This window comes from Fundulus heteroclitus, chromosome 7 (assembly GCF_011125445.2).
Source record: "Fundulus heteroclitus isolate FHET01 chromosome 7, MU-UCD_Fhet_4.1, whole genome shotgun sequence".
Classification (NCBI taxonomy): domain Eukaryota; kingdom Metazoa; phylum Chordata; class Actinopteri; order Cyprinodontiformes; family Fundulidae; genus Fundulus; species Fundulus heteroclitus.
In genome coordinates, this window is record NC_046367.1 from 33,689,274 (window position 1) to 33,705,083 (window position 15,810).

General features: G+C 39.8%; 1 protein-coding gene across 4 annotated transcripts in view; it reads right to left on the reverse strand.

Moving 5' to 3' along the window:
* Positions 1 to 15,810, reverse strand: part of LOC105921930 (alsin-like) — a 52,290-nt gene that overhangs the window by 22,026 nt on the left and 14,454 nt on the right. For 3 of the 4 annotated variants that reach the window (XM_036139531.1, XM_036139532.1, XM_036139534.1), the window contains exons 13-22: positions 15,628 to 15,724; positions 15,081 to 15,158; positions 13,544 to 13,747; positions 12,255 to 12,426; positions 11,964 to 12,159; positions 9,853 to 9,918; positions 9,161 to 9,320; positions 8,919 to 9,050; positions 3,878 to 4,006; positions 2,699 to 2,722 (exon numbers count right to left, since the gene is read on the reverse strand). In XM_036139531.1, coding sequence (XP_035995424.1) covers positions 2,699 to 2,722; positions 3,878 to 4,006; positions 8,919 to 9,050; positions 9,161 to 9,320; positions 9,853 to 9,918; positions 11,964 to 12,159; positions 12,255 to 12,426; positions 13,544 to 13,747; positions 15,081 to 15,158; positions 15,628 to 15,724 — 1,258 coding nt within the window. The remainder of the gene's footprint in view (positions 1 to 2,698; positions 2,723 to 3,877; positions 4,007 to 8,918; positions 9,051 to 9,160; positions 9,321 to 9,852; positions 9,919 to 11,963; positions 12,160 to 12,254; positions 12,427 to 13,543; positions 13,748 to 15,080; positions 15,159 to 15,627; positions 15,725 to 15,810) is intronic. The other variant, XM_036139533.1, reaches the window with a different exon arrangement.

Below are 15,810 nucleotides of genomic sequence, written 5' to 3' on the forward strand. Positions count from 1 at the left end.
TGGTATGGAAGCAGAGATTTTTATTTAGTTTCAGAGCATAACCGCTTTTAAATGATCACACTTTAGCAACTGGGCTTTCAGCACTTCTTTCCCTCCTTTGATACATGCATGAGTGAATACTGAGGTTTAAGCGATGCTCATCTTATTTTTATTGTTTTATTTAATTTGACAAGATCAGTTTCTGTTCCACTAGAATTTTTAGATTAGCTGATTTTTTTTTATCACTGATTTAGTGTTTAATTGTGTTTTTTGTCACTGTCATGCCTGAATTTCCCCAACGAGGGACAATAAAGGAGTTTCTTAGCTTGTGTTTACATAAACATATGATTTTTTTTAAATATAACTGCTATAAAGAGTATTTTGACCCCTAAAATAACAGTTGTGATAAGAACCCTGAAATGAGTTGTTCCTATTTTAAGTGCAAACCTCTTATTCCATTGGCAGATCATCTCATTTACCTGCTCAAATCAAGGACAACTACACTCATTTCTAGAAAACTTGGCTTACTTTTAGTTCCCTTTGTGCAGTGTATATAAGTAAACTAAAGGGTGCTGATGTTTCAGGTGTTTACAACTAACTTTAGATTAGCTGACTTTTTTTTAATCACTGATTTAGTGTTTAATTGTGTTTTTTGCCACTGGCATGCCTGAATTTCCCCATTGAGGGACAATAAAGGAGTTTCTTATCTTATGTTTACATAAACATCTGATTTTTTTTAAATATAACAGCTATGAAAAGGTCTTATCCTGATATTTCCTTCTCTGCCGTAGCAGAAGGTAGTGTCGTCTCCTTAAGGCTGGTTCACACGGCAGGACTTTTAGCCCCCGATCTTCTCCTTCCGAGAGGCGCCAACTATCGCTGGGTCTCTTAAAATAATCTTAAGAGAATACCCTGCCTTGTGTGGTGTGTTAAGAGCGATCTGGTCCACTCAGTGGACCGTCGGTACCGCCCTGACTTCAAATCGGGGACAGTCAACATGTTGGATTGTCTTGCCCCGACATCCTAGTGTGTGTGGTGTCCCCCGGGGAGAAAAAAAAGCACAGAGCCTGTTGAATGCTTGCCTCCATATCAAAGTGCAGCAAAGGTACAGCCTCAGTCTCCACTCCTTTAACCACAAACCTTTTTTTTGTCATATTTTTTCCTCTGTTACATTATTCCACAAACTAATCACCATTATTCCTCTTCTTCGTCCATGTTTATTTACTCTGAGCTCACGTTGGATATTGAGAGGTTTTGCAAGATTTCCCGTCTGACATCTAAATGATCCTGAATGAAATCTGTCACTGTACAATCAAAACCTGTTTTATCTAGGATTTTTATTGTTTATCATTACGTGTCCTAACTCTCAGGCTCTGAAAATGGGCCGACTACTTTAAAATCCTGCCGTGTGACCCAGCCTTTAGCTGAATGACAGACAAAATTTCTATTGCTGCTGCGGAGCCGGAACTAGACTGAGGTAACGGGTTATCAGGAAACTATAATGGTTGTGGTGAAACTCCTAACTTCATCACTTTTTTGCAGAAGCAGTAACATTCCTGCAGCCATTATGAATGAAAAAACAATCCAGGGTGGAACACTAAAGATTTGGGCAAATTAAGCTTTGGGGGCGAAGGCTTCAAGGCAACATAATGAATTCAATTACATTTTTTCAATTCCAATCTATTTATGTAGCGCCAATTCATGAAACATGTCATCTCAAGGCACTTTCCAAAGTCAAATTCAATCAGATTATACAGATTGGTCAAAAATTTCCTATATAAGGAAACCCATTGCATCAAAGTCCCGACAAGCAGCATTCACTCCTCCTGAAGAAGCACAGAGCTACAGGGAGAGTCGTCTGCATTGTACATGGCTTTGCAGCAATCCCTCATACTGAGCAAGCATGAAGCGACAGTGGAAAGGAAAAACTCCCCTTTAACGGGAAGGACAAACCTCCAGCAGAACCAGGCTCATTGTGAACGGTCATCTGCCTCGACTGACTGGGGGTTAGAGGTGTTCCTCTATGAACATCTTCCTAGATACAGCAAACTTCCCCTTTTTTCTCTCTATCAACACACCACAGCAAACCAAACAGCAGATTTAGATAGATAAGTTTCTACAACACGTGACAAAAAACAGTGCGTCAGGGAAACACACAGAAGAAGACGGACCAAAGCTACAGTAACACCTCCTGGTCTGGAGTGGATGTTAGTTTGGATGCTTGTGAAAGCTTTCAGACCAGCGTGAGTTTCAACCCTTCACCAGGATCCCTTTAGCACCCAGGAGCATTTCTGCAGTCCTGATCCAGTAAAGCTGCAAAGACTTCAAAACCCAAATCTGTGCAAAAAAAGCGTGCAGAAAATAAATGTGAACACGGAACCTCGCCGTAACTCAAAAGGAAAACGAATGCGTATCTTTTTTTTTTTTAGCTCCATAAGAAAAACAAATAAAACTGCAGAGGAGAGGGAGTTTCCAGTGTGGCATTTTACCGACACCGACCCTGATTGAGCTCAGATGGAGCCGTTTAAAATTAAGCGAACCTGACACGTTCAAACAAAGAAAGAAAAACGTCGGCGAGCTTTAGAGAAAAAAAAAAAAAAAAGCCGTGTTCACATTTATGAATCCCCCTGTGGCTCCCAGAGAGGAAGCACTGAACAGAGCAGCTAAGCCGTATTCAGCAACATCTGGTGGGTGGGACGTCAGACCGGGTCATACTTACGAAGCTCTGAGAGGGAAGACTTCCCTGAGGGAACGAAAGACACAGTGAAGACATGTAAAGATAATCTTAAGACGACGGAGGAGGAGGTTTGGGAATGTTAGCTACAAACACACGCATCCATCAGAACACCTGTTAGAGACAACGGCTTACAGGACTGTCTCAGAAAATTTCAATATTGTGATAAAGTTCTTTATTTTCTGTAATGTAATTAAAAAAACATGAAATGTCATACATTCTGGATTCATTACAAATCAACTGAAATATCACAAGCCTTTTATTGTTTTAATGTCGGTGATTATGGCCTACAGCTGAAGAAACCCAAATATCCTATCTCAAAATATTAGAATATCGTGAAAAAGTATACTAGTAGGCTATTCAACTAATCACTTGAATCGTCTAATTAACTGGAAACACTGCAGGGTTTCCTGAGCCTTGAAAAACACTCAGCTTGGTTCAGTAAACTAAATCACAAGTATGGTAGTGGTTAAGAGACGACATAAGATTCTCACAGTAACTGGTGTACTGACCATGGCATTACTGTCCTTGATTGGCCTGCCAATTCCCCTGACCTGAACCCCATAGAGAATTTGTGGGGTATTGTGAAGAAGAAGCTGAAAGACACCAGAGCCAACAATGCAAATGAGCTAAAGGCCGCTATTGAAGCATCCTGGGCATCCATAACACCTCAGCAATGCCACAGGCTGATTGCCTCCATGCCACGCCGCATTGATGCAGTAATCTGTGCAAAAGGATTCCCAACCAAGTACTGAGTGCATTAATGGACATTTTCAAATGTTTGATTTTGTTTTGCTGTTATATTTTTTTTTTACTTGGTCTGAGGAAATATTCTAATATTTTGAGATAGGATTTTTGAGTTTTCTTAAGCTGTACGCCATAATCAGCGATATTAAAACAATAAAAGGCTTGCGATATTTCAGTTGATTTGTAATGAATCCAGAATGTATGACATTTCATGTTTTTTAATTGCATTACAGAAAATAAAGAACTTTATCACAATATTCTAATTTTCTGAGACAGTCCTGTATGTACAAATCAATAGAAAATAATATTTTGTTCCTTCCTGCTTTTAAAACCCTGAACAACCAAAGCGTTTCAGCATTGAATGCATTTTAATTTTGCATCTGCAGAAGTGACTTAAGAGGCGTTTAAGGTGCGTACCTGTGTGTGCACCAGCACGTCGTTGAACAGTATGAACCAGTGGTTGGAGAACCGGCCGGCGCTCAGAGGCGTCAGAGATCTGTTGCTGCTCTCACAGAGCAGACGCCGCTGCGGGAGACGCAGATTCTCCTGAAGAACAAACAATCATCCGTCGGTTAAACAAGCGGCGAGGAGCTGGGTACGTTTACAAGTCGTGTTCGCGGCGCCCTTCGGTTGAATCGCCTGCTGTTTTTCCCCGTGATGTGAAAAAGTATCTGCTCGCTCAGGAGGTTCAGTGTCCGGCTGACGCAAGTCCGAGCGTTCAACAGGCAACTCCAAACCCTGGATTTATTATTTCAGAGCTGTGGAATGGATTGTTGTCCTGCTGTGTTACCCAAGTGCCCTTGAGCTTAAGCTCACAAACAGATGGTCAGTGTCCAATCAAATGCTCTCCCATCCAAAGATGTCATTTTTCTACCCAGTTTCTTATTGCTGAATTATGAACAATGACCTTAAAGCTATAGTTCAGGGGTGGCGAACAAGTTAGACACAAAGAGCCGAAATCTTTAACTGTGAAAGTCCAAGAGCCACACCACGCGCTGACCTGCCAAGACAGACACACACACACGCGCACACAAACACAAACACACATAATTAAAACCATATATTTTTCTAATAACACACTCCTCTTCTTACAACATAACCCTCAAGTGTCCACCCTCAACACACACATCAAATGCAGCTTAGCCAGAGGTAATACAGCAACTACCCTGGAGGTCAGACACCCCCCTCTCCACACACACACACAGGCACTGCTGTCTCTATCCCTCACTCTGACACACGCAACTAATGAACACACTTCAGATACATAGATAGGGTCTGTATAATGTAAATTGATCAATATTGAAATATTCACACAGGCATGTTTAGTCAGATGGTATTTTTTTCAAACTACATCACAGAGTTTCTTACCTTGCTGGAGGTGATGGGGTGATAATCTCAGTGGGATTTCTGGCATCTCTTGTTTCTAGTAATCCTCTGCAAATCAGGTTGGTATTCAGTTGTAGCCACTCGGAGCAGTTCCTTTACGTGAGTGTCAGTCAGAACGGACCGATGCTTGGACTTCACGTGTTTCAAGGTAGAAAACAGGGATTCGCAGACATATGTTGAGGAGAACATCGACAGCAGTTTGAGGGCGGCTCTTTTTACACACGGGTATTTTTCAGTTGGCACAACTCTCCAAAACGCAACAGGGCCTTCTTTCCAAAGAGATTTCAGTCTGTCATCCTCACGTAGCTCAATCATCTCCAGTTCACTCGCTGCCTCATCAGTGACAAGCGGGGATTTGAGGCAGTCTGCCTCTGCATTAAAAGGGTCGATGAGAAGAGCGATGCGCAAGCATTTTCACGTACTGACCCATATTCATTTTAATGCCAGCCTTCTGCTGGGCGCTGCGCAATGAAGGAAAATGGGACAGATTGCCATTTTGAATGTGCACTTTGAACAGCTTCACCTTGTTAACAAAGGAGAATACACTTTGTGTCAGATCAGGAAGAGTTTTTAATTTCCCCTGCAGGTCCAGGTTTAGTTTGTCCAAGTGTGAAAGCATGTCCACTAAGAAAGCCATATCCATAAGCCATTTGGGGTCTGAGAGCTGAGGGTAACTTTTGTTCTTTTCTGCCATAAACAATTTTACTGGTTCCAAAAGCTCCAAAAAGCGTGACACCACTTTACCTCTTGAGAGCCATCTTACAGCGCAGTGCAGTGGCAAGTCACCTGGCAAGTCTCCGTCTAGGTCAGCAATGAGATTTTTGAACTGTCGGTGAGTAAGGGCATGCGTGCGGATGTAGTTCACAATCTCCATCACTGGTTTCATGACGTGGTCTAAATTCAGTGTTTTAGACACGAGTTGCTCCCGGTGGATGATGCAGTGAAAATTCCAAAAATCGGGCAAGAGGTCATCACCCTTACAAAGGCCCACAAGGCCGTTCACAGAACCAATCATCGATGGCGCTCCATCCGTGGCTATTGCGGTGAGTTTTTCTAAAGACATATTCGCTGTTTTGAATACTTCCATCATCGCTTCTTTTACGTCAGTGCCGCGAGTTCTGTCTTTTAATGGGACAATATCGAGAAGCTCTTCTTTCACCACGCAGTCCTCAGAAATCATTCGTACAAATATTGCCAACTGTGGCTTGTCCTGTATGTCGCATGACTCGTCTAATGCTACACTAAAATAAGCACATGCGTTCAGGTCTGCATGTAGATCAGATTCAAGCGCATTATTTATGTCTGATATTCTGGTTTCAACTGTGTGTCGTGACATCTGGAGATCAGTGATGGAATCTTTGAGTTGTTTGTTATCTGGAGCCAAAATGTCAATTAAATCTCCAAAACACTGTTTTAAAAACTCGCCTTCGTTGTATGGTTTTTTAGCACGGGCAATATTCCATGCCACTTTATAGGATGCAAGTGTCACAGCTTCTCCACGCTTGGTCAATTGCTGAAACATTTGAGACTGTCTTTTTACCTGGCTTTTCAATGTGCTCAATTTTTGCTTCCGTAGTTCAGTACCTTTGGGGAAATCCTTGTCAATATTAGCATGGAGTGTGCTAAAATGACGCTGAAGGTTTGAAGCCTTGTAATGTGATATCGTGGTATCGCATAATAAACAGAGTGATTTGCCATTCCGTTCAATAAAAAAAGTAAGCATCTTCCCATTCTTCCAGAAATGTCCTGTGTTCATCGTCATATTTTCGTTTAGCTTTGCATTTTGCCATTTTTACAAAGAAGGTAAGTCTTCTTCTTCTTCTTCTTCTTCTTCTTCTTCTTCTTCTTTTCTATTATGGCGGATCACAAGCAACTTTAAGGTGCATACCGCCACCTACTGTACAAGAAGGTAAGTCTGCGGTCTGCATGCATATAAAATGTTTACCTAATTTCCCGGCATGAGACGTAATCCGCGCATATGATTGGCGGTCACTTACGTCTCTTACGTCTTACGTCTCATAAAAAACACCCAATCTGTCAAATTAATTTATTAATTTTAAAATATTATTTGTTTTTAATAACCCCTGATGGATTTAAGTGTGTTTAAGATATAAAAAAAAAGAAGAAAAGAAACATGAAACGATGAAAGAGCCACAGTATATAGAAAATATGGTAACAGGCAAAGAGCCGCATTCTTATTGGTCGAGAGCCGCATGCGGCTCAAGAGCCGCGTGTTCGCCACCCCTGCTATAGTTGGTAATATTCATCCTAAAAGTAGTCAATGCTTTATGTAAGTACAATTTTATTGAAATTAGTGTATTTGTACTTGATTTCAGCAGGTAAACAAGATTATCTGTCAGTGGAATGAGTATTTTGACCTTTAAAATAAGAAAATTGGATATACACTGCAAAAATAAAACTAAAAAATAAGAAAATTCTTCTTGAAATTAAAGTATTTTTCCTTGATTTGAGCAGGTAAATAGGACTATTTGCCAATGGAATAAGATTTTTGCACTTAAAATAGGAACAGTTCATCTCCATCATCTTATTTCAAATGCATTATATCTAATAATCTTACTTTAGGGGTAAAAATACTCATTCCATTGGCAAATAATCTTATTTACCTGCTCAAATCAAGGGCAAATGCATTCATTTTAAGAAAATTTGACTTATTTTCAGTTGCTGCTTTTTGCAGTGTATTGCACTTGAAAAAATATGATGAGATGAGCTGTTCTTATTTTAAGAGCAAAACTCTTATTTCATTGACAGATAATTTAAACTTGCCGCTCTAATCAAGGACAAATACACAAATTTCAACAAGATTTTACTTACTTTTAGTTCCTTTTCAAGATGGATAGACATCAAAAAAGTTCTTCCGAACAGAGCATGAGGTAACAAGCAGCCTTTTTATAGATCGTCCTGCTGTCAAAATGGTTTTATTTAAGTGATTTCTTAAATCTACAGATCAGGGAGCAAATCTAATCTGGATGTGGCGATCGAAATTGCCACATCTTGTGGTTAATCACAGTTAATTCAGGATTTAACTAAGGGGGAAATTACTTTTCCCACATACACTGCAAAAAGGGAACTAAAAGTAAGTAAAAATTTCTTGAAATTAGTTTATTTTTCCAGCTAAATAACCCTATTTGCCAATGGAATGAGTATTTTTACCCCTAAAATAAGATAGTTAGATATCCTGCACTTGAAATATGATGATGGAGATGAGTTGTTCATATTTTAAGTGCAAAAATCTTAATCCATTGGCAGATAGTCTTATTTAGCTCCTCAAATCAAGGAAAAATGGACTGATTTCAAGACAATTTCACCTACTTTTAGTTTCCTTTTTGCTGTGTAGGGCCAGGTTGCTTTAAATAACTTTTTTTTTTTTGTCCCACTGTCCCATCTACAGGTTATCTACACAGAGAGCGGCTTTAATACCATCAGGGAAAAGATACAGGAGCATGAAGTCAAGAACTGCACTTCTATTAAACAGCGTTTTACCTCCTTTAACCCGTTTGTTTATACTTTATAGCTATATATTGTTTTTATTAACCAAAGAGATGATAAAGTGAACTGATTCGTGTTTTTCCCAGCGGCGAACCTGAAGAACAGTGAAGAAGATGATTAAACGTGATGAACGTTGAAGTTTAAAAGACCAAAAAAAGTGCTTTGGAAATATATCTGCACTGCAAAAACAGAACTAAAAATAAGTAAAATTTTATTGAAATGAGTGTATTTGTCCTTGATTTGAGCAGGTAAACAAGATTATCTGCCAATGGAAAGTGTAATTTTAGCCCTAAAATAAGATAATTAGATATAATGCACTTAAAAGAAGTTGATGGAGATGAGTTGTTCCTATTTTAATTGCAAAAATCTTATTTCACTGGCAGATAATTTAAACTTGCCGCTCAAATAAAGTACAAATACACTCATTTCAAGACAATTTTATCTAATTTTAGTTCTGTTTTTGCAGTGTGCAGTGAAATGCGTCTCCACAGAGTTACATCCACCCCCGGTGAACCTGAACAGGAAACACAAAAGGGAGGTCGGCGATAAGGCGTCGCTCTCTTACTGTTGCTTTGCCAGAATGAGTTTTCCAGAAAAGCTGTGTGGCTTCAGCCTGCTTCCTCTTCCTCAGGAGGGACAAAGAGAGCGATTCGTAGTGACTACACCCCTGCTGCAGAGACTGATACTCCAGAGTTAGCTGCGGGAAGAACGAGGCAAAGTCCTTTTAAGCAGCTGCACTTACTGAATCGTTGGGGAACGGAGAAAGAGTAAAGACTGGGAGAACTGAGCTGAAGGTTTTGTGCTCACCACGTCATAGCACGCCGACATTTTGAGCAGCAGCCTGCTGTAGTGGTGGAGCTGCTGCAGAGGCTGGTAGAACATTGAAACCAGATCAAACTCCCCGCCGACAGGCTGGTCGGATCCACGCAGCTGGGAGAGCACGGCCTGACGGCTGCCCAGGCACTCCCTGCAGGGAGAAACACACCGACAGTCAGAACTTCATGCTTTCATAGCGTCAAGAACAATCACACTGCATAAATAAACCTAGAAATAAGGCATTTTGTCTTGAAATTAAATTATTTTTCCTTTATTTGAGCAGGTAAATAGGGCTATTTGCTATTGGAATAAGATTTTTGCACTTAAAATAGGAGCAATTAATCTTCATTGTCTTATTTCAAGTGCAGGATGTCTAATTATCTTATTTTAGGGGTAAAAATACTCATTCCATTGGCAAATAGTCTTATTTACCTGCTCAAATCAAGTCCAAATACATTCATTTCTAGAAAATTGTGCTTATTTTTAGTTCTCTTTTTGCAGTGCAACGGTAATGGGAAATATTTTTTTAGCCAAGTCTGGTTGAATAAGACGTCCCTGCTGTGCTTATCAGTACAAAAGAGCAGAGAGTTGTTTTCTGCAAGGTAAGCAGAGGAGGCAGGACTCCTCCCATGAGCAAAGTTAAAATACAAGTAAAAAAATAATAAAATAAAAAGAGAGCCTACAGTGAGAGTTTATGAAGTGACTGGAATCCACCCATAACTTCAAAGTCGCCAACTGCAGAACAAAACCTAAAAGACAAACACAGACAGACAGATTTCAAGTTGATGACCTAAACAGGAGGAAAACAGCAAAAACAGGGACACGTTCTGATCCTTTCTCACAAATTAAAGGTAATATTAATCATCAATCAATCTTCGTCTTGATGTACCGATAGGTGTAAGGGATTTTTAAATAGCTTACACTTTTGATTTCTGTTATTACTTTGCTAAAAGGACAGGAATTCACAATGATGGAGGCATACAAAGAGAGGGATTTTTTTTTTTTTATTTCTTTGAAAAATCCAGAAATAACAATCCAGCAGCATCGCAAAGAGCCGCAAAACAAAATCTCCACCCATTTTCCTCCAACTCAAATGCCTTATAAACCATTTTCTAAACACTTTGCCATCAGATTTTCATATTCCTTAACCGATTATGAGAAAATAAAAACATCTAAGGAGCCCTTGAGCTTCTCTGCTTCTCAGCTCATCCCACAGGGTTTTCTATAGGACTCAGGTTTGGAGACTGAGACAACCTTAAAAGTTGCCCGAGTGTCTGATGATTCATTCAGAACCAATATTCTGCAGAACGACCCACCGACGACCCATTATCAGTTCTCTGGTAAAACATATTGGTTTTCCGAAGGGTTCATGACGCCATGTGCTCTAACGAGGTTCCCCAGGGTTTTTGGATCACAATCAGGCCCACAGCACCAGACATCCTCCACCATACTCCTCTTTGGTTTTATGCTGAACCTACTTTGAGTGTTTGATGCCAAATAATGTATTTTTCGGACTATAACTTGCATCAGTCAAAAAAAATTGTCATAAGGAGGAGGAAATAAGTCACATTTATTTAGACATTTATTTCACACAATCCAAGACTAAAAACTGACATTTAATCTAGTAAGGAAATTTTATAAATTACTTAAATTACACAGCTGCATCCTAAACTGGCTGAATAATATGAAACATACCTGGGGAGGATGAATGGAGTAAATTAGCCGGCAGGGTTTTTGCCAGTGAATTTCTCTCAACTTTCAGCGTAAAGTTGTCAAAAATTACGCTGAATTTAGACAGTGAGCGTAACGGTGCTACATGCTAAGCTAAGAGTACGACACAGATGCTTGAAAGCAACACAAAGCTCACGTGGAGCATCAGTGAAGTTGTAAACCGCGTGGACAACAGAGCTGTAAGCTAGCGCTAGCTGCTATTAGCTTCACAGAAAGCCCAATGACAGGGTTCTGTCTCGGTCTGGTTCCTTCGAGCAGCACCATGCAACCCTCTGCTGCATAAATCCAGACTAAAACAGCTAAAACAAACACGAGTTCAGTCTTTGTTGTCTATAAGTTAATGTTTCAATTAAATGTTAAGTGGTACAAGAGCAGCTTGTAGTTTTCACAAGCCTAGTGAGTCCTCTGACGGTTATAGACGGCAATGTTTACTTCTTGGTTCATGATGGTCTAAATTAATTACTGTTTAAGATTATATATATATATATATATATATATATATATATATATATATATATATATATATATATATATATATATATATATACACACTGCAAAAAGGGAACTAAAAGTAAGTAAAACTTTCTTGAAATTAGTGTATTTTTCCTTGATTTGAGCAGCTATTTGCCAACAGAATCAGTATTTTTACCCCTAAAATAAGATAATTAGATATCCTGCACTTGAAATAAGACGATAGAGAAGAATTGTTCTTATTTTAAGTCCAAAAATCTTATTCCATTGGCAGATAGTCTTATTTAGCTGCTCAATTCAAGGAAAAATACACTAATTTTAAGAAGATTTTACTCACTTTTAGTTCCTTTTTTGCTGTGTATGAGTCGCACCTAAATGTAAGTTGCAGGATCGGCCAAACTATGAGAAAAAGTGTGACTTATAGTCCGAAAAATACGGTAATTTATCTTCCCTAAATCCTCTTGGTTTTACTCTTTAATCTGTGCGAGGTCAGCGACCTCATGAACATTAAATAGTAAAACGAAAGTAAGAGTAAAGCGCACGGCAACTCTTCAGGAATCCCCGCATTGCAGCGCCGAGATAGAACCCTTACTTTTTGTACGTCTCCAGGAAAAGCTCAGTGTGCGTCAGCAGGGGAAAGGAAGTGACATCACGGCTCTGGGCGTTTTGCAGGAAGTAGCTGAGTGACGTGGCGTGACGACCGACCAGCTTGCTCAGGTGGATAAAGCTCTCACAAAGTGCAAAGAAGAGCTGAGTGCACGGCTCACCCAGCATCTGACACGCAGCCTCTGAAGGAGAGAAATCACAGGTGAGCGCGCAGAGATCCATCCTCGCCGGGTTCTCGGGGGTTGATCCCCGGTTTGAGCGGCCATGTGGCTCTCACCCTTTTTACGCAGCGGACTGATGAGGACCTTCCTGACGTCGCTCATCCAGCAGGAGAACCGCCTCTCTCTGGAGGCCAGCTCGTGGATGGCTGCGATAAAACCCATCACGTTTTGGTCCGTCAGCGCCGCGCACGTCTGACCGCCGCTGCACACGCTGCTGATGTAATTCATCTGCACAGACCAAACGCCGGCGATTAGGCTGGGAGATACAGACGGCTGAAGGAATACGCAGACACAATAAAAGGAGGGAAAGAATCCTTTTTGATACCAGTTTGTCAAACTAATCGCTGTTTATTAAACAAAAACTAAGCCAAGAGGCTTTTTCCCCCCCCAAAAATGGTCTGAGAAGTTTAAACCTTCTCAGACCATGCTTTAAAAAGAGGTCCTACACTGCAAAATTCAGCTAAAAGTAAGTAAAATGTTCTTGAAATGAGTGCATTTTTCCTTAATTTGAGTGGGTAAATAAGATTATTTACCAATGGAATAAGATTTTTGCACTTAAAATAAAAACAGTTCGTCTCCATCATCTTATTTCAAGTGCAGGATATCTAATTATCTTACTTCAGGCGTAAAAACACTCATTCCATTGGCAAATAGTCTTATTTAGCTGCTCAAATCAAGGAGAAATACATTTACTTCAAGAAAATCTTACTTACTTTTAGTTCCCTTTTTGCAGTGTACTCTGCATACCCAGAACCAGAACTAAACACGGAGAAGCAGCATTTAGTTCCTATGCTCCACTTATCTGGAACAAACGTCCAGAAAACTGTAAAAGTGCTGAAAGCCTGAGTTCCTTTAAATCAAGATTAAAAACACATTTGTTTAGGAATATCTTTGACTGTTCTAGTTAAACTGTTTTACTGAAACATCATTAGTTAAACTCTGTAGTCCAACTATTTTTAATATTTGCTTTTAGTCTCTATTCTTCCATGTTTTATTTTGTTTCTACATTTTAGTCTTTCTAGCTTTTATTCTGTTTTATTTTCCTACATTTTAATCATACAAAGCACTTTGCATTGTCTTTGTACTGAAACGTGCTATACAAATAAATTTGCTCGCACTTATTGGATTAGAGTACAGCTTCTTAAATTCATATTTATATACAGATAAAAGTAAATGGATGTTTTTCGGTAGTGCATTTCTAAAAAGTGGTTCTTTTTCTCAGCCAGTTTATTCCTTTGCCATACTGAGCTACATTCATGTCACAGTGAATCAGTGGGAAAAATGCTCCACCCATCCATCCTCCTCCTCCTCCTCTTCCTCGCTCTGGAGCTGTGCGTTGAAATACCTCGATGCAGAAGGGCAGCAGCGAGGGTCTGACCGCGTAACTCTCCGCCCGGCTGGGGGAGCTGTGACCCGAGCTTCGGCTCTGTGGTTTCTCGCTCTGCTGGCCGCAGTACAGCAGGACCGGCTGGACGCAGTCGCCGTCTGCCAGGAGGAGGGAGTGGCTCTGGCCGGCCGACACGTCCCAAACACGGAGGCCGTCGGAGAGCTGCGGGAATCAACCAGGGCGGTGCACAGGTTCACATGCAGTCATCAGCGGCAGGAACAGCACAACTTAAATTTGAAACTTTCTTTTTTGTTTCTTGGTGTGAAAATTATCATATAAGTAAAAACTTTAGTGTTTGTTAAAAACAAGAGTGAGGTGAAATGGTTTTATTTGTCGTAACGTTTCTCTAATTGTCTCGATTACACAAACAGGCTCACATATAAACATACACCCCGGTTAATGCTGGGATTAATGTCCCCGGACCAAGTGGCACCAGGACCACATGCTCTCTTGTAATCGTATCCTTATCCAGCATTATAAATGCTGCCCAACTCTTAGTCTCCAATATCACTGCTGCACTTTATCCGGAAACTTACTGCATATTTGTTTACATTGCAACGGTCTACTGTTAAATCACCGCTGCACTTTATCCGGAAATCAATTGGAATTTATCCTGTAAATTACTGCAATTTATTACTGCATTTTAATCCTGTACTGTAAATTCACAGCAACGTATCCTGTAGAGTTACTGCAATTTTTATGAGCTGTATGAAAACGAAATTTCGTTCTGTATGCACTCTGTGCATACAAAATGACAATAAAGAAAGTCTAAGTCTAAGTCTCTGTAGCCATGCTGGTGAAGATTCTCAGTCATCCAGCTCATTCCAAAAAAGTTGAAAAACAACTGAACTTTTTTCCGAAGTTTGAAGACGTTTCGCTTCCCATCCAGAAAGCTTTCTCAGTTCAAAATGTCTGTGAGGAATGTTCTGATCTTTATATTGGAGAAACCAAACAACCTCTCCATAGACGCATGGCTCAACACAGGAGAGCTGCCTCCTCAGGACAAGACTCTGCTGTCCACTTACACCTTAAGGACAAAGGACACTCTTTTGAGGACCAAAATGCTCACATTTTGGACAAAGAAGACAGATGGTTTGAAATGGGGGTGAAGGAAGCCATCTACGTTAAGAGAGAAAAAACAACCTTAAACGTCTGGAGTGACCACAAACTAAACCCTGTTAAAAATCTGGGAACTATGCTTTAAAACAGGTCCATGTCAGGAAACCAAACTGGTTAAAAAAAAAAAATAATAAAAAAAAAAAAAAAAAAAAAACTCTAGTAGCTGCGCCAAAAAGAGTCTAATATGCAGCCACACTCACGGCAGATGCCTGTGTGCAACAAAAACTATGTGGTTCCTCTGCGACTTCCTAAGGGGCATTTATCCCAAATGATTGATAAAATGGATTACTTCCCTCAGAAAAATAAACGAAAGGATTTAATCAAAATTAAATTAAAAAAATCAATGAGATTTTAAAGAAGAAAAAGACGACCAAACCTTTGCATGTTGAGGTAGAGTCACGGGGCTGTTGAGGTGACCAAGCTGCCCACACATGTTACTTCCCCATGAATAGACCTGCAACACAAGATTGATTTCTGTGTTCAAATCATAGATAGATAGATACATAGATAGATAGATATAAGATAGATAGATATAAGATAGATAGATACAAGATAGATAGATACAAGATAGATAGATACAAGATAGATAGATAGATACAAGATAGATAGATACATATATAGATATAACATATATAGATATATTATATATAGATATATTATATATAGATAGATATAATATATATAGATAGACATAATATTTATAGATATACATAATATATATAGATAGACAATATATATAGATCGATATAATATATAAAATATATATAGATATAAAGATATATAGATTTTTTTTTTTAACTCAAACAATGTTCTGGATAAAGATAAGGCAACATGGGATTGGTTGAGCTCTTCACCACAGAGGGGGGCGGCCTGTTTAAATCTGCAGCACCGTGTCCGTGTGTCTGTGCTGCTGGGCTCGTTACCTGACACTGTGCTGTGAGAGCCAGCGAATGGTGGGACCCCGCAGCAACTTTGATCACTTCCTTTCCTGTCAAAGACTTGATGCACAGCGGCTGCAGCCTGGACACACGGGACATACGCAAACATAGCAGCAGCTGTGAGAAAACGACTGTTTATAAATGCAAAGGAAGGATAAGCTACAAGGG